The sequence below is a fragment of the Trachemys scripta genome, chromosome 1 (assembly GCF_013100865.1).
Source record: "Trachemys scripta elegans isolate TJP31775 chromosome 1, CAS_Tse_1.0, whole genome shotgun sequence".
Lineage (NCBI taxonomy): Eukaryota > Metazoa > Chordata > Testudines > Emydidae > Trachemys > Trachemys scripta.
The window spans coordinates 237,294,442-237,313,188 of NC_048298.1; the positions used below are offsets into that span (position 1 = coordinate 237,294,442).

At 45.4% G+C, this 18,747-nt stretch overlaps 1 protein-coding gene across 3 annotated transcripts in view; it reads left to right on the forward strand.

The window, feature by feature from the left end:
* Positions 1-18,747, forward strand: part of RASA3 (RAS p21 protein activator 3) — a 277,547-nt gene that overhangs the window by 145,128 nt on the left and 113,672 nt on the right. For all 3 annotated transcript variants that reach the window (XM_034758104.1, XM_034758102.1, XM_034758103.1), the window contains exon 3: positions 2,905-3,008. In XM_034758104.1, coding sequence (XP_034613995.1) covers positions 2,905-3,008 — 104 coding nt within the window. The remainder of the gene's footprint in view (positions 1-2,904; positions 3,009-18,747) is intronic.

Genomic DNA, 18,747 nt, shown 5'->3' on the forward strand with positions numbered 1-18,747 from the left:
GCGCCCAGCCGGGGGCGCAGGGTCTGGCGGCTGCCCGGCAAACCATGAAGCCGGTAGCACTCGGACTTTGGGCAGCCCCTATGCCTCCGGACCCTGCGCCCCGGGCCGGGCACTTCTCCTTCCCGGCTCCAGCTGCTCTACTCCTCCCCAGACTCAGGCTTCGGCTCTGTTTAAGAGCAAACTGCCTGAGCCAGCGCTACCGGCTTCTGGCAGCCCCCGTGCCTCTGGACCCCAGCCGCCGGCTGGGCACTTCTCCTCCCCGGCTCCAGCTGCTCTGCTCCGGCGGCGCAGGGTCCGGAGGCACGGGGGCTGCCCGAAGCCGGTAGCGCTGGCTCGGGCAGCTTGGCTTTTAAACAGAGCCGAAGTCTGAGTCCGGGGAGGAGCAGAGCAGCCACGGGAGAGGAAGTGCCTGGCCGGTATTTTTCCCGGACATGTTCGGCTTTTTGGCAATTCCCCCCGGACTGGGGTTTGATTGCTGAAAAGCCGGACGTGTCCGGGAAAAACCGGACGTATGGTAACCCTACTTTAATGCTTAGGCATTGATCATGCCAACGGTCATACGTGCTTAACTTTGTGCACATGAGTAGTCCTGTCACTGCATAAGCTTTTGCAGGTTTAGGGCCTTATGGTCCCCCTTATGAACCATTATGCTAGGAGAGCTGTTCATAATGTTCAGTTTGGTAGAAAAGTTTGTGCTAGTGCAAAATTTAAAGCTTTTGTATCTGTAAAAACAATATCACAGTCCTGAAGATCAGATAAGGTTTCTTCATAGAAGGAAAACAGGCAAAAGTGACAAGAGGCACGCTGTCATAGCTAACAAGGAAAAGTGCCAATGCAGCAAGTACATGTTCTAAACTTTGTCAGAAGGTACCCGATCTGTGAGTAAAGTAAATATTTAACATCTATAAAGTTGCTTAAACTAAGGAGTTACCAAGTAAATATTGTCCAACTGAAGAATGGAGACACCAAGAATTGTGTATGCAACACCTTTTGCAAAGCCTCAAAGAAGTTAGATGCTGTGTATGCAAGTACAATTCTGAAATACTCAGGGGCTGAGACACAATAAATGGGAGCAGATGCTGACATCCAGAGGAGACTGGGCAGAAGAGGGACCAAAATGATGTACTGTAATTTTTTGTTTTCTGGAATCTTCTTTTGGGATCTATGTTTAATTATAGTAGTGCTCTACTAGTCTGTACTATGGGCTTCATTTGTTAATCCTGGACATATTTCTCAACATTGCAGCATATATTATTATAAATGGATTTTTAAAAATTGTTTTTCTGAATTCTGAATAATATTGCATGACTTTAACCATTAATACACCGTGTCACGTTCTCACTAAAAATGACATTTAGTCCCACTTTTTGCTATATAATGAATGAGACTTGCTGGCTAGCTCCAAAACTCTATTAAGAGAGTACAGAAATCCATTAAGAATTTATTTCATTCTAGGAGGCAGTGTGAACAAAAGAGGTGTGCAGTGACCAAAAATGCTTTTGCTGTGTATAATAGGAGCAATGTATTCCCGACAGAGCCAAGGGAATGACATATGCTGATAAAATGCAAGAAAAATGGAAAGTTAATGTAAGGAACTATTAATAACTCAGATGAGTATTAAATCTTTTAACAGAATACTGTTGAAGGGTTTTTTTTTTTTTTTTTTTTTTTTTAATACTGTAGCTTTAATGAATCTGTCTCCCAGTCTTGTGCGCAGCCAGGACAATAGGGAGGTCTGTTTAAACAAAAAAAACTACTGGCTTTCAGCCTATTAATTAGAATTAGTGATTTATTTTTAAGTCTACATCTGCAGTGCTTGCTGCATCTGTCAGTATGACTCATGCTTTGGTAGATTTGACTGGGCGGATGGAGTTTAAGTGTCTCGGGGTGAAAAATCTGTGTTAGTACGATAGACCTGTCACTGCACAAATAATGTTGATAGATGCTTGTAGTTCTTATACACAATTCCTTAACCACATAATTGGATAGAAAAAAACTGAAAGGGTTGCTGTTAAGTCTGAGGTGTTTCTCTGTTTAAACTAGTAGGATTCAAGGGAAGCTACTTAAGTCTCTAAACAGATTTTTATGTTAAAAATGATATTTTTATCCATTGTTGAATTTGGCCTAACTGTAGGAAAAATCATTTGTTTTTCTGTTGATCTAGCTAGATCATTCTTCTGTATATCATAATCAGGAGGAAATGGGTATTCAGTATTAACAGATAATAAACATCACAAACCCACCTCAAAAGCTTAGTTACTACCAATTGTCTTATCCAGTTTTGGATTTGAGATTTTTGTTTGGAAAAAGTGGAGGAGTTGGGTGTGAGGTTTTCATTTTAATTAATTCAAAGAGCTGATTTAACGTGCATTGGAGAATACATGGTCTATAACTTCCTCACTGTTACCTTTGCTAATCCTTCTATCTGCCTCTTGTTTTATGCAGTAAAAGCTGTTTTATCCGGCACTTCACCAACCAGAAAGCTGTATAAACCAGCATTTCTGATCTTCATTGAAAGTCCAGTTTATAGTCTGGTTGGCGTGGGGCTGGCAGGGGGTTGGGTTGTGGGAGGGGGTGTGGCATGTGGGCTTAGGGAGGGAGTTTGGGTGTGGAGGAGGGGAGGGGGACTTGGGGCACGGGAAAGGGTGCAGGGTGCCAGATCTGTCGCTCATCTCGGGTGGCTCCCCACAAGCGGCGACCTGTCCGGGCTGTTTCTAGGCGGAAGCGCAGCAGGGCATTTAATATTAATGAAATAAATCAAAGTGGTATAGTGCCTAGAGATGTAGCTTAGTGCATACACACAGATGCAGCCTAACAAAGGCAAGTGTAGTCAACATTCAGGGTATGAAGTAAAAACAACTTGCTACTTTGAGATACCAATACTAACTCTTCTTATTTCCCCAGCCCCTTCTATGGAGAAGACTTTTACTGTGAAATTCCTCGGAGTTTTCGTCACCTGTCATTTTACATTTTTGATAGAGATGTTTTCCGAAGGGATTCCATCATAGGTATGTGTTTATAAAATTCTTATTTTCATTATAGTTGTAATCCTTCAGGATTTCCCATGTTCATCAAACTATATGCAGCTATATGAATTCAGGTCTTAGAATGGGCAATAATGATAGTGATTGATATACCTTTTTTTCTTTCGTGGTGTGTTTTTTCTCTCCTATATATTACATGCTATATAGGAGTCTAGGAAATAAAAATAAATTGATGGGGAATGCAGATTATTACCGTTTAATCAAAATATACTGTAAGTATTACAGCATTATGTTAAAGTTAGCAGCATCATTTATAATCATGTGATTTTATGTAGGACTTTGGGATGTACCTGGCCTTTTGTGGACCCCTCCTGGAGTCTTACTATACTCCACCCCAGGAAGGAGCAGCAGAGATGGGTCCTCCCAGCTTGCCTAGAGAGGCCTTGTGGAAGCAGCCAATCCGAGCCCAGCAGGCTCAGATAAAAGCAACTGCAGGGCTTTAGCTGGTCAGTTCCTGGCTGGGACTAGAGGGGCAAGAAAGGGTGCTCTTCTCTGGCTAAAGGAGCTCAACTGGCTGGATTTACTAGACCTGGGAGTGAGAGGACCTGTCAAGTTTAACCCTAAGGTAATAGGTGAAGGTAAAGGGAGCAGTAGAGAAGAGGCCCAGGGAATGCAGCAGTATGCAAGGTCCCTAGGTTGGAACCTGGAGTTGTGGGTGACTCTCTGGGTTCCCCCACTGGCCACTAGAAAAGTGGCCTAAGTCCCAAGAAGGGGACAATGCTTCTTTAGAAGCCGGAATGAAGGGTGGGGCCTAGCGATGGGGCTGAAGACCCTGGTGAGGGCAGACAGTTTGTTTGACTTTCTCTGCCCTGGAAGGGGTTCATCCATTTTGACTGTGTGATTTGGCTGGAGGACTGAGCCACTGAAGGCCCACCTAGTGAGGTCAGCAACCTACCGGGGGTGCCAGGAGGAGGAAAAAGATTACAGTACCATACCCACCCTCAAAGAGGCACTCAAGGTGAATGCTGCCATTACAGGCCTTTAATCTCAAAAAAATCCCCAAATACTTTAAAAAGTATCTGCATGTAGCATCACTAAAATACTACCACCTTTGGAGTAGGAGGCAATAGCTAATGGGTCACATAGTATAAGAGTGGTAAGGGAAGGAGAAATTTCACCCAGAACATCAGGGCAAACCCTTACTTGTGCAAAGTCCCATGAGATTTTTTCAAGTGTCCATGTACAGTAGACAAGACTCTACTTGTAGGGTCATGTTTGAAAACTTGACGTGTAGTAAACTCAGTAGCACTTAATTTATCTGCTTCAGGGTTTGTCTGTATGGCCTCTTAGTGAAAAGCAAACTGGAGCATTCTGCACCTGATTTAGTCTGACATGCACTAAGTGGCTGCATGGACCCTGCTGCCATTCACTAACAGTTCCGTAGAGTTCTTTGATTTTTTTCCTGTTTCAAACAAGTATAGGTCAAAGTGCCCTATGTTACTTTGCGGCAGCAGGGTCCACATGGCAAGTGAGTGTTTGGGAGGTTAGTAGGGTTGCCAACCCTCCCGGTATCAGGCTATCTCAGAGATTTTAGGCCGCTAAAAGTCTGGCAGTGCAGAGGGGCTAAGGCAGGCTCCCTACCTGCCCTGGCTCTGCGCCACTTCTGGAAGCGGCCAGCACATCCCTGTGGCACCTGCCAGTGGGCAAGGGTCACCGCACTCTGCCCGCACCCCGAACACCGACTCCACAGCTCCCATTGGCTGGGAATTGCAGCCAATGGGAGCTGCAGAGGCAGTGCCTCCAGGCAGGGGCTGTGCATGGAGCCCCCTGCTCCATGCCCCCACCTGCAGGGATATGCCGGCCACTTCTGGGAGCGGCGGGGGGCCAGGGCAGGCAAGGAGCCTGCTTTAGCCTCGCTGTGCCACCGACCAGGAGCTACCTGAGGTAAGTGCTGCCCAGCTGGAGCCCACACCCCTTACGCCCTCCCATGTCCCACCCCCCTGCACCCAAACTCCTTCCCAGAGCTTGCACCCCCTCCTGCACCCAAACTCCTTCCCTCACCCCCTCCTGCAGCCCAATCCCTTGCCCCAGCCCAGAGTCTCCCCCCAGAGCCCGCACGCTTTTCCACACTCCAACCCTGTCCCCCAGAACTCAGCTCTTTCCAACACCCAAACTCTCTCCTAGAGCTTGCACCCCGCACCCTCTCCTACACCCCAATCCCTGTCCCATGCTCAGCACGGAGCCCCCTCCCACACTCCGAAACCCTTGACCCCAGCCCAGAGCTCCTGCAACGGAACCCCCTGCCCAGCCTGGTGAAAGTGAGTGAGGTGTGGGGGAGAGCGAGCGATGGAGGGAGGGGAGAATGGAGTGAGTGGAGCGGGGCAGCAAGTGTGTTTCGGTTTGTGTGATTAGACAGTTGGCAACCCTGGAGGTTAGTGTGCTGTAGGTTTACAGCCTGGCTGGCTGAGTGCTAACTGCCATCTAGACAATCAGTTAGAAGGATAACGAGCTTCCTCAAGCCTTCATGATGATGTTGAGGAGTGGGGGAGGAGATTTAAAACCCTTTCAATCAGTCATATAAATGTCAAAATGTATTTGTTTTAGGACAGGTTTTTTTTTTCCCAAACTTTTTTATTTGTGGACCCCTACAAAATTTCAAATGGAGGTGCGGACCCCTTTGGAAATCTTAGACATAGTCTTTGGACTCCCCGGGGGTCTGCAGACCACAGGTTGAGAACCACTGTAACGACAACCTTTCACAGATCCCTTAGACACTGTGGGCCCCCCGGTTGAAAACTACTGTTCTAGGAGCACAGACATTTTTCATTATCCTTACAACGTTACTTTTTATTTTTAAGTTTTATATGGTTTGTTTTAATAGTCTTGATTCTTTTTTCAACAGTTTGACAAAATCCTACATTATCTTTATTGTAAACAACAATGTTCCAGCTTAGTAAATCTGAAGTTCTCAATGGAGTGAATCTATCTAGCTATCCACACACTTCTTCTCAGTATAGTTATTTCAGCATGCAGTCACTGAATTCTTTTATTTAAAAAAAAAAAAAGACCTCAAAACGGCACAGTTATGATTTGATATTTTACACAGGGTGCATTGATTTAAATCAAAGCAAATTAAATCACTGCGTTTAATCATGATTTAAATCAGCAAGCAGGAAACATGGATTTAAAAAATTGATTTTAACCTTGTTTTGCAGTTGTACTTTCCTAAAGAAAAGGTTGATTCTCAATGATTAGTAACTATTAAAATATGTTCACTAGTATCTAAATATAGCCTTTTCACTAAATTTGGTATTTTTTGCTAGGCAGATACATATCTCTATATATTTATTTAAGCATGTACATAACATACATTTATTCAGATTCTTAATTTTTACATTTTTTTAATATGTTAATAAATGGTAAATGATGCATTTCTTATTTATTCATGAGTTGCGTTGAGCTCTATTTGGATGGAAATGCAATAAAAATACACAAAACAGCTTTTTTATTAATTACATAAAACTAGCTTAAATAGGCTGGGTACACAAGAGAAATAGCTTACGAAAATACATTTTGCATTTAAAACTAACTGAAGTTTTTTAGATAGTTGAATGAGTATGACCTGAACTAATGGTTTCTGGTCCCTCAAGATTTTAGAGCTGGTAGGGATTATCTTTCACAGCTAGTTTATATTCAAGCTTCCCTGCTTTTTCAACTCCCAATCAGTTTCTTAACTTTGAATGAACTAGTCATTGAACAGAATTAGTTGGGTAAACTGAAATGAAGAAAATATTGTCGCTACACCTGCAGAAGAGGCTACTGCTGTCAAAAGCTGGTTTAGCACTTCAACAAACTCTGGTCTAGGTGCTTAGCTAGTGACTTCTACCATTCAGTGGTTTGACTTCTTTGACAACTTTAGCAGAAAACATATACCACTTAAATCGTTTAAATATTTATTTAATAGATTACATTAAGTTTATGCCTTAACATAGTTGTTATAATTTAAAATTACATTTTAAATAGGTTTATTTTTAAAAAGAAATGTGTGTATATTTTAAATTTAAAAAAAAAATCAATTTTATCCACTGATTTTTACATACAAACAAGCCAGGGATCTGAGTTATAGTGACGGGGGCCGCTCTGCTCACGCGTGCCGCAGCTCCTTTATAGCTCAAAGCCGTATTGTATGTACAGCATGTAGCATTTTTTTTACCACGTATTAATAGAAAGTACTAACTATGAAAGAACATACTTGGGTGAAGGATGTGGAAACTATAGCTTCGAAGTCTGTTCTGTGGGTGTGAAATTTTGACTAAACCTGTATTTAGTTTCTTCTTGGGTACTTTATACTATGCTAATTCTTCTAGGGCCTGATCCAGAGTCCGTTGTGTCTTTAAATCAGGGGTGGGCAAACTATGGCCCACGGGCCACATTTGGGCCACCAGCCAATTTAATCCGGCCCTCGAGCTCCCGCTGGGGAGTGGGGTCTGGGGCTTGCCCTGCTCCCACGCTCCAGCTGCCGAGCGGGGTCAGGGACCACTCTGCTCATGTGTGCCGCAGCTCCAGGAAGCAGCGGCATGTCACACCTCCAACTCCTACGTTTAGGGGCGCCGGGGGCTCTGCGCGCTGCCCCCCGTCCGCAGGCACTGCCCCCCGTCCACAGGCACTACCCCCACAGCTCCCATTGCTTGGGAACTGCAGCCAATGGGAGCTGCAGGGGCGGTGCCTGTGGACAGGGCAGCATGCGGAGCTGCCAGACCGCGCCTCCGCGTAGGAACCGGAGTGGGGACATGGTGCTGCTTCTGGGAGCTGCTTGAAGTAAGCGCCACCTGGAGCCTGCACCCCTGACCCCCTTCTGTGCCCCAACCCCCTGCCCCAGCCCTGATCCCTCTCCCACCCTCCAAACCCCTCCTGCACGCCAAACCCCTCATCCCCAACCCAGAGCCTGCACCCCATCCAAAGCCTTCACCCCTCCTGCCCTAGCCCGGCGCCACCACCCACACCCTGAACGCCTCATTTCTGCCCCCCCCCCGAACCCGCCCCCCCCCCCCCATGCCCCAACCCTGATTCCCCTCCCGCCCTCTGAACCCCTTGGTCCCAGCCTGGAGCAGCCTCCTACACCTCAAACCCTCATCCCCAGCCCCACCCCTTACAACTTGACAGCTAACAAAAACTGCAAAGTCCCGGTTTAGATATGGCAAGATGTAGTTATCTCTGTTTAGCTGGTCAGGGTGAACACTATGGTACAATTACTACTTGCCTTGGTTATACCAGGATTTTGCAATTTGTGTTAATTATCACATTGTAAAAACACACTTCTCTCCACTGCCCCCAAGCAAACATACCTGTTCTGAAGACGAGTGCAAGAGCACAGAAACATGATGCATTACATGCTGTGATGGTATAAATGTCCAGGTAGGGATAGGAAGGAAAAATGAAAATTTGTTGGTTAGTGTATTCAAAATAAAAGTTCTAGAACTAACTCAACAGTAGAGAAGAAATTAATTATGTCAGTAACCCATCCTGTGCCTGTGGTCAGATATGGAAGGAGGGCCAGGGAGGCTGAGCGCATCGTGAAGTGGATATTTACAGTTATTTGAGTAGTTGCTTCCCAACCAGAGTCCTTAAAGGCAAAGTTAAGCCATGGGTGCTAATATTATAAAGGGTAGTCCTTTAGCAGGCAACAAAAGGGCCCATCTTTTAAAATGACATTTGAAAGGTATAGATGATGATGATTTAGAGAGCACTTTGCGCTACATATAACTATAGTAAAAGATCCTACTTAAAGAGGTTTTTGGAGGCCAGCTTTCAGGATTACATCCCACTGAAAGAGATCACGGTTAGAATAGCTATTTTCTTTCTTTATAGACGAATTTGTCTTACCTTTTCTTTTCAGAAAAAAGACAGGGCACTATAGAGCTGGTTTGTTATATTCTGCAACCATGAGACCTTTCTTTTCCCAAAGCTGATGTAGAATTACTCATGTACATCCAATAAGTAGTAAACTTATTGAGAAAGAAATAAAGGGTGTCCTCTTCCATCCAGTGAGACCGATGGGTATATATCAGGCCAACAATGAAAATCACATTTTTGTTAGGTAACTTTGGACACTAAAATATAGTTCAATTATTGCTTACAGAGCTTGTGAACTTGACTGTCTATTTCCTGTCTAATAGGAGAGATTTGACATATTTTTGTTTTGGGGTTTTAGAGAGGGCTAAGTGCGTACATCCCAGAATGCTGAGAGGTGGGGTTTTTTAGGTGGTATGCTGTCAGAGTTCCTTTTGAATAAATAATATTTGATGGGGCTTTTATTTACTGTAATATTAATTGTCAAGGTGCTAGAGCTTTGAATAGGTGTCTCTTTTTATTCAAATTTGAAATATTTATATTTCTACCTTGGCCTGTTGTGACAGTGAATTCTCCAGCATCAAAGGTAGAAGTGTAACTTACACATTGTGTAGCAGAGATGAAGTCTTGAGCCAGCAAAAACAAAAAGGAAAAAAGTCAGATATTTTCTTCCTATTTATAAGACATCTGTGAACAAAAACAAACCAGAAGGATAAACACTTATGCAGTAGACAAATTTTAGAGCAACAATGCAGTACATTTTTGGCACTGGCGGATGGAAGGGTCATAATGATAAACACATTTGTGGGTTTGCATGTTTCATTATTATGTCTGCATTTTCCTGACGCTAACTTGCTAAGTCATTCAGGATCTTGTTAGCTAAATTGATGATAAAGCTGTGAACAGCTGTGCCTTGGATGTATCTTGCATGCCAGGTGGAATGCAGCATGTAATAAAGACAGAAATGCAAGGCTTGATTGGTCTGAAACATGAAATGTTTCTATTTTTACATATATGTAATGTGTGTGTAAATGCACACAGTTTATTATGAAAATAAACTGGTTATGTCAAACTGTCCTTGGACATTGTGTATCCTTGCTTTGACTTGAGGGATGTTACCCTGGTATAACCTATTGGTTTTTAAAGCATGTTGAAATACTTTGAGTAGGAAACAGGTTTCAGAGTGGTAGCCGTGTTAGTCTGTATCAGCAAAAACAACGAGGAGTCCTTGTGGCACCTTAGAGACTAACAAATTTATTTGGGCATAAGCTTTCATGGGCTAGAATCCACTTCATCGGATGCATGAAGTGAAAAATACAGGAGCAAGTATAAATACATGAAAGGATGGGGGTTGCTTTACCAAGTGTGAGGTCAGTAGGAAAGATACGACTGCAACTTAAACTGATTCTGTTCTCATTAAGGTTTATTTTTTGTGTAAGAGAAACCAGAATAGCTTTTCTTCCCTTTAAAATAAAATAAGCTCTTTTCTCTCCCATTTCCATCATACATACACTCCTCAAAGAATTTGGATGAGAGTGGTAAAGCAAAGAAGAAAGTCAGGATGATTGTAATATATGGAACAGTTGTCATCCAACTCTTCAAATAGGAAAAGGATTTGGGGGATTACACTTGGAAAAATCATTGAGACCAGTGCACGTCAGCAGTAATAAGTGAACCAGACAGGGCCGGCTCCAGGCACCAGCTGAGCAAGCAGGTACTTGGGGTGGCCAAGGGGAAGGGGTGGCACGTCGGGCTCTTCGGCAATTCGGCGGAGGGTCCCTGTCCCTCTCGGAGGGAAGGACCTGCCACCGAATTGCCACCGAAAAAGAAAGTGGCGCGGTGGAGTTGCCGCCGATCGCGATTTTTTGTTTGTTTGTGTTTTTTCCACCGCTTGGGGCGGCAAAAACCCAGGAGCCGGCCCTGGAACCAGATATGTCTGGGCACAGTGGCAGAAAGAGAGCAGTATCACTGTCTTAATACTCTGTGTAAGGAAATTGTAAATACACATTCTCCTTTGAGTGCCCTCTGCATATTCCCACTCATGGGATGCTCCAACTGGTGCAGCCTGAAAGGTAGAATTCTAGCTAGCAGTAGTTGTTGAAGCACTCATGCGCCTCCCTCTCCCCTCCCTGCAATGAAAGTGAAGAGATCCAGGGTGAGGATATAAAAGGGGCATGATGCTGCAGCTGCCTCAGTTCCTTCTAACGGGAACCAGGTGAACAGTTTGTGTGAAGCTCAGGAATCCTTCTGGATGCATGATTAGATTTAGATCTTAGTTGGTAAGTATTTAAATGTTGTTAGTTAATATTTTAGTGATTGGTAATATAGTTAGTTACTTGGATGGAACCAAAGAAGAAATCCTTTTTCAAAAGATGTTTCTTGTCCGGTGCATTCCCTGTGTTGGATATGCATGCTAGATGCCAGGCACGTTTAAGTGAAGGACACTTGCCCTCCAAGTGTTCAGTATGCTCTATGTTTACAACGAGAGCAAAGACAGCCAGACAGAATAGGCTTCAAGCAATCCTGTTACAAGAACCACTGTCAACAAAACCATCTGGAATCAGGAAAGGACATGGTTCCAGAAGAGCCCACAAGCCTGCACCAGCGCTGGATGAGACTGCCACTCAATCATTAATGCTGAAAAACCCAGAGTTAAAGATCAGAAAAAGAAACCCTTTGAAGGTGTCAGCCTTCTATGTTTAGAGCCATTCCTTTTAATAAAGACTTGACTGGCAAGACAAGTCTGAGTTTTCAGTCCTCAGTGGTGTTGGCTTCTTTTAGAAGAGCCAATCCTCAGGAGAAAAGCTCTTCTTAACAAAATATGTTTAAAAAGCTGAAAAATGATATCTATCTTCACGGAAAGGTGAGGAAACATTCTTCCTTAGACCTGATACACTCCGATCCTGATGAGCCGATTCCAAAATTTAGGCTTGAGAAACTGATGAAATGAGGGAGTATTGAGGCACCAGAAGCTGGTAATAATGCGGCACCGCAGCAGATAGTCGCACAGGTTCACAGATTGGATCTATCCTCTGTTGGGCCATAGATCAAGAGAGCTATATTGATGGAACAAGAAGAGGTTTTACTACAACAGACTCATATGTTTTTCTCTTGCAAGGAGAGATCATGTAGAGGAGTTCAGAATTTCTCCTCTCCTGCCACCACCTAAAACGTCTTTGAAGTCTCCAGAGAGGAATTTTTCTCCAATTTCCTTTGTTCAGCAAAGGGTATTACTGTCTCCAGTTCTGTCTGAACCAAGAATTACCTCCGATTGGAGGAAGAATATAGATCGCAGAACAGTTCTGCAGAAGGTATATTATGAACAAAGATACCCATATGCTTCAGATCTGTTCAGGCAAAGATTTATATATATATATATATATATATATATATATATATATATATATATATATAATTTTTTATTTTTTTTAAAAATAGGATCTGAATACAGGTTTCTGGCCTGACTGGCAAACAACACCTTGGGTTTGATGGCTACACTGGCTTTCTCTGGCACCTTACCTTCTTATTCCCTATGTATGGGAATAGGTTTTCTTTGATTCAGTTCAGACAGGATTACAATTACCGGATTCAAAAGAACCTAGAAGTCCTTCTAAATCTCCTACAGCAGGGTGGGAATTTTTATCAGAAGAGGAGGAATTAATGGAGTTCAGGGAATCAGATCCAGACTCTGGAGGAATGACATCCCCAGAATGTAGGGGACAAGATAGCCTTGTCACCTTAAGATGATGTGGTGCCATTCCATGAGTTAGTGGAGTCTATGGCGAATACAATGGATATTCCCTCATTTACAATTGAGGAATCACCCCATCCCATTTTTGATATACTGGGAGCAGCTACTAGACCAGTGGTCCCCAAAATTTTCAGGGTTGCATACCCCCTTACCTCTGTCTGTGCGCGTCCCGTTCTCCTCCCCTCCCCCCAGAGTCGGAGGTGGGGGAGACGCAGACGGAGTAAGGGGGCTGAGGCTGGGGGTGAGGCTGGGCACAGTGCTACGGGTGGGGGCCGAGGCTGGGGGCAGGTCTAGAGCAGAGTTGGGTGTGGAGTGGGGCTGGGTGGTGCTCCCTCTCCACTCTCTGTGGGGGCTGGCCTAAGCCCCACCAGGCCCCCCTCAAATGTTCCTCTGCACCCATAAAGGGGGTGCACCCCAGTTAGGGGACATCTGTACTAGACCAAAGTTACACTTCCCTTATTGGAAGGGCTCTGCCCACCAGCAGAGACAATCTGGAACAATCCTTCATCTTCTCAGCCTGTATCAAAGAAGGCTGATAGGTTGTCCCACTTACCTTAGGACAGTTTGGCCATGTTCCATACCCACCTGGCTCCCAATTCATTGGTTGTAGAAGTGGCTTTGCAAAGATCTAACAGTGCTCCACTACAATCCACTGCATCTGGTGAAAGGAAAAAACTAGATGTCATTGGCAGGAAAAGTTGTTCTTCTACCACTTTAGTCATGCATATTTCAAATTGAGTCTGTCATGGCAAGGTACCAGTACCCTCTGTGGGGGGAGGGGGGGAAATGTTATTTGTCAATACTTTACATGAAGATCTTAAGAGATTAGCAAATGCTCTACTCAAGGAAGGCTAGAACATTGCTAAATGCAAATGGAGAGCACCATTTGACTCTTCAGATGCTTTGGCTAGAGCAGTAGCTTCAGCCACCATTTTAAGAAGGCATGCATGGCTCAAATCAGTAGGCCTGCCTCATGAGATGAAAATTAGGATTGAAGACCTCCCTTTTGAAAGGGTCTATTTAGTGTACAAATAGACAAAACACTAGAAAAGATGAAAAATGTGATATCTACAACTAGATCTATGGGCTTCTTTACAATGAATAAGAGATCATCTCTAGCTTCAAATTTTAGATATCAAAGACAATATATGTCTTCTAGGTCGATTCCTCACTGATAACGGAGGAGGAATTATTATCCTCAGCCTCAGTATCATGCCTTTCAACATCAACAGCACAGGAAGAAGTCTTAAGTCTCATAATAAGGGGAAAAAGCAACAGAGGGTCCTGTGGCACCTTTGAGACTAACAGAAGTACTGGGAGCATAAGCTTTCGTGGGTAAGAACCTCACTTCTTCAGGTGGCATCTGAAGANGAATTTTACCACAAATGGGAATTAATAACATCAGATAGATGGATCCTGGAAGTTATTGCATGCAGGTACGCTATTCAGTTCAAGATGTTCCTCTGATGGGATCCCTGGGGGTGCAGCCTGGGACTGTGAGACCACTGTGCCCCCTTATCTCTCCAGCCTAGGCTGTCTCTCACAATGCTTTGCTAGTGACAAGCAGCAAACCCCTCCAGGTGCTGTTATCATTCAGCACAACAGCATGTAGAGCCCCACATCCAGCTAGATTGCACAAATGCTCCCAGAGCCACTCATGAATCACACAAAGAAAGGCACCAGCCGAATCCCCCCAGCTCCCAGCCTTGAACCTCAGGAATATAGTGTCTTGCACTGCTCAAGACCCTTTCTTGAGCAATGCAAGTTTATTAATTGGTTCACCACTTCATCAGTGGAAAGTGGATATACACCAGCCTTTGTAAACCTGAGCAGATTTGCCAAACACTTCAGGAAAATTTACTGGTAAAGATAAACAGTAAAAGAAGTTTACTGATTACAAAAGATAAATTATAAGTGATAGGCAAAAAGTCAGAGTGGTTACCAAAAGAAAATATAAGCATATAGTCTAAACCTTAACCCTTATCACACTAGACAGTATTTAGATCAAGCAGTGTTCTCACCCCACTGGATCTTACAGTCCTTAATATACAGGTTTGTCTCATAAACCTGGTCCAGTCTCCTCTGTTGGAGTCTTCAGTCTTCTGAATGTTCTTGTTGCTTGCAGCATAGGTGGGGGCAGGAGGAGAAAAGGCAAAGCATGGGGCCACTTTGTTCTATTTTATACTCTTAGTTCATGTGCTTGGAGAACACAAGTTCAGGCATGTCTGGTGGGCATTGCTGAGTCACCAGGGAAGGTTGAGCAATTCCCCTGGTGTGGCCTTGTACAAGTGAGTCGTTGAATTGTAACTCCTTTGCAGGACAATGGCTGTTGATGGTTGTTTGACACCCACCTGGGCATTGGTGATCTCCCGGTTCCTCGTTTCAGGGGATCTAATATCTGGGTGACTCCCCAACTCTCAGCATATTTTAGTGACAACCATACAACAAATTCTCATAACTTCATATGCATTAATGATATACAATTTAGATAGAACAGTGGGATTTCAACGGATCATAATCTTTCCCATGATACCTCACATGGCATGCTTTTATATGAAATAGCACAATTATATATAGTGTGACAAAGTTCCTCTATCTTGGTGGGTCCTGCGCTTATTGGCAGATTTTCTTGCCTCAGAGATTCACCATGTGGGTTGGGAAACAGCCCAGAGACCTTCCCCTCTGGAAGAACCCACAGTCCAGGTCAATTGGGAGGTTTGGGGGGAACCCAGGTCCGCCCTCTACTCCGGGTTCCAGCCCAGGGCCCTGTGGACTGCAGCTGTCTATAGTGCCTCCTGTAACAGCTGCATGACAGCTACAACTCCCTGGGCTACTTCCTCATGGCCTCCTCCAAACACCTTCCTTATTCTCACCACAGGACCTTCCTCCTGGTGTCTGATAACGCTTGTACTCCTCAGTCCTCCAGCAGCACCCCGCCTCTCACTCTCAGCTCCTTGCGCCTCTTGCTCCCAGCTCCTCACACTCACACCACAAACTGAAGTGAGCTCCTTTTTAAAGCCCAGGTGCCCTGATTAGTCTGCCTTAATTGATTCTAGCAGTTTCTTCTTAATTGGCTCCATGTGTCCTAATTAGCCTGCCTGCCTTAACTGGTTCTAGCAGGTTCCTGATTACTCTAGTGCAGCCCCTGCTCTGGTCACTCAGGGAACAGAAAACTACTCATCCAGTGACCAGTATATTTGCCCTCTACCAGACTCCTGTACCCCACTGGTCTGGGTCTGTCACATATCCCTCCCCCCTGTTCAACGCCAAGGGGTTGGGCAGCTTGGGATGCCAGACAGTGCACACGTGACAAGCCATCGGCGTTGCCATGACGGCTCCCTGCTCTGTGTTGCACACGGAACTGGAAAGGTTGGAGGGATAAGAACCATCTGGTCACCTTTTTGTTCTTCTCCTTGTTCCGCTGCATCCATTGAAGAGGGGCATGGTCGGTCACGAGGACAAATCTGTGCCCAAGCAGGTAGTAGCGCAATGTTTCCATGGCCCATTTTACAGCGAGGCATTCTCTCTCCACCACTGCATATTTTTGTTCCCTTGGAAGGAGTTTCCAACTGAGGTATAGAATTGGGTGTTCCTCCTCCCCGACCATCTGTGATAGAACAGCCCCCAACCCTACTTCCGATGCATCCATCTGCAGGATAAACTCCTTGGTGAAATCAGGGGCTATCAGAACGGGGTTATTGCAGAGGGCAGTCCGTAGGTCTGTGAATGCTTCCTCTGCTGCGTCAGACCATCTCACCAGATCAGGTCCACGGGCTTTCACTAGGTCTGTCAGGGGGCTTGCCCTTGTGGCAAAGTGGGGGATAAATCATCAGTAATACCCCACCAAACCTAGGAACGCCCGGACTTGTTTCTTGCGACTTGGTCGGGGCCAATTTTGGATGGCCTCTAACTTGATCACTTGGGGTTTTACCAGACCTTTTCCCACAACGTAGCCAAGATATTTGGCCTCTGTAAACCCAACAGCGCACTTGGCGGGGTTTGCTGTAAGGCCAGCTCATCTGAAGGTATTGAGGACTGCTTCCACCTTCTCCAGGTGGGTTTCCCAGTCTGGGGTATGAATGACCACATCGTCCAAGTAGGCAGCAGCATAACTGTTAGGCGGGCGTAATAGTTTGTCCATGAGGCACTGGAAGGTAGCTGGGGCCCCATGTAGTCCAAAAGGAAGGACAGTATATTGAAAAAGACCCTCTGGTGTAGAGAACGCAGTCTTTTCCTTTGCGTCTTCCGCAAGGGGAATCTGCCAGTACCCCTTTGTCAAGTCTAGGGTAGTCAAGTACCGGGCATTACCCAGACGGTCCACTAGCTCATCTATGCGAGGTATGGGGTACGCGTCGAACTGGGATACTTCGTTTAGTCACCGGAAGTCGTTGCAAAATCTTGCGGTGCCATCAGGTTTGGGCACCAGCATGATTGGGCTGGACCACTGACTGTGGGATTTTTCGATGATCCCCAACTCCAACATTTTTTTTACTTCTGCTTTTATTTCCTCCCTTTTTGTCGCTGGCACCCGCTAGGGCCTCATTGTTACTCTGGCCCAGGGTTCGTGACGATGTGGTGATATGTCTTGGTTGTTTGACCCGGTTTTGTCGAGAACACATCTTGGTTCCGGAAGATCATCTCAGACACCTCATTCTTCTGGTCTGGTGTTAAATTGGGAGACACTCTCACCTGTTTGGAAGGCTTGTTTTCCTGGGTTAAGTCTTTTTGGACCGTTGTGCATGCCTCAACCACCTCATAGGGCCCCTGCCATTGGGCCAGAAGCTTGCTTTCTGCCGTGGGTACCAACACCATAACCCGATCCCCTGGTTGGAACTGTCGCACTTTTGCCTGGCGATTGTAATGGGTTCGCTGGGCCTCCTGTGCCTTCTCCAAATGTTCCCATACAATAGGGGTAACCCGGGCTATCCGGTCTTGCATCTGCATTACGTGCTTTATTATATTTCTCCCCTCATTGGGTTCCTCTTCCCAGATTTCTTTGGCGATATCTAGTATGCCACCGGGGTGACGCCCGTATAATAAATCGAAGGGGGAAAACCCAGTTGAGGCCTGTGGTACCTCCTGGATAGCGAACATAAGGTAGGGTACTAGGGTGTCCCAATCCTTCCCGGCCCGACTTACCACGTTCCTTATCATAGCCTTGAGGGTTCGGTTAAACCTTTCTACCGACCCATCAGTCTGCGGATTGTAGACCGAAGTTCTCAGGGTATATGGAGCAGCATACAGAGGTCCTTTATTAGCTTTGACATAAATGGGGTTCCTTGATCGGTTAATATCTCCTTCGGTAGCCCCATTCGGGCAAAGATCCCCACCAGCTCTTTGGCTATAGTTTTAGAGGCCGTGTTCCGCAGGGGGACGGCTTCTGGGTAGCGAGTAGCATAGTCCAAAACAACAAGTATATATTGGTGGCCCTGAGCCATCTTCTCCAGGGATCCCACTAGGCCCATGGCTATTTGCTCGAAGGGGACCTCTATGATGGGAAGGGGTACTAAAGGTGCCCTCAAGTGGGGACGGGGACTGTGCAGCTGACACTCCGGGCTGGACTTCTTCGTGTACTCCAGGCCAGAAGAATCATCGTAAGATTCGTGCCAGGGTCTTCTCTACCCCCAAATACCCCCGAAAAAGATGACTATGAGCAAGACTTAATACAGCGTTCTCGTGTTTTTGAGGTACTAGGATCTGCTGTACCTTCTGCCCCTGTACTGATGCAACCCGGTATAAGAGATCCTTCTTCATTATGAAGTAGGGTCTTGGTCCCTGGGTTTTCCCTTCCACGGGGACCCCATCTATTTCAGTCACCTCCTTCCTAATGTTGTCATACCTTGGGTCTTCTGCCTGGTCCCGTCCAAAATTTCCTCTCCCAGGGCTAATCTGCCCAAGATCTAGGGGCCCAGTCTCTGTTGTCTCTACTGGTTCAGAAGCATTAGGGTGTGGGTCAGACTCAGGTGCTTCTCCCTCCTGCGTGGCCTCCTTTTCAGCTGCGCGGGTCTGCCTACCTACAAGAGCGACCCTCTGGCTTTGGGTCAGTATTCGGGTTCCCAAGGCCTTAGCTGCCCTTCTTTCCATTTTTGTCTTTCTACCCTGTCTGGGAATGGAGAACAAATCTGGGGATATTTCAGAGAAGATTGGGGATTGACAGTCTGC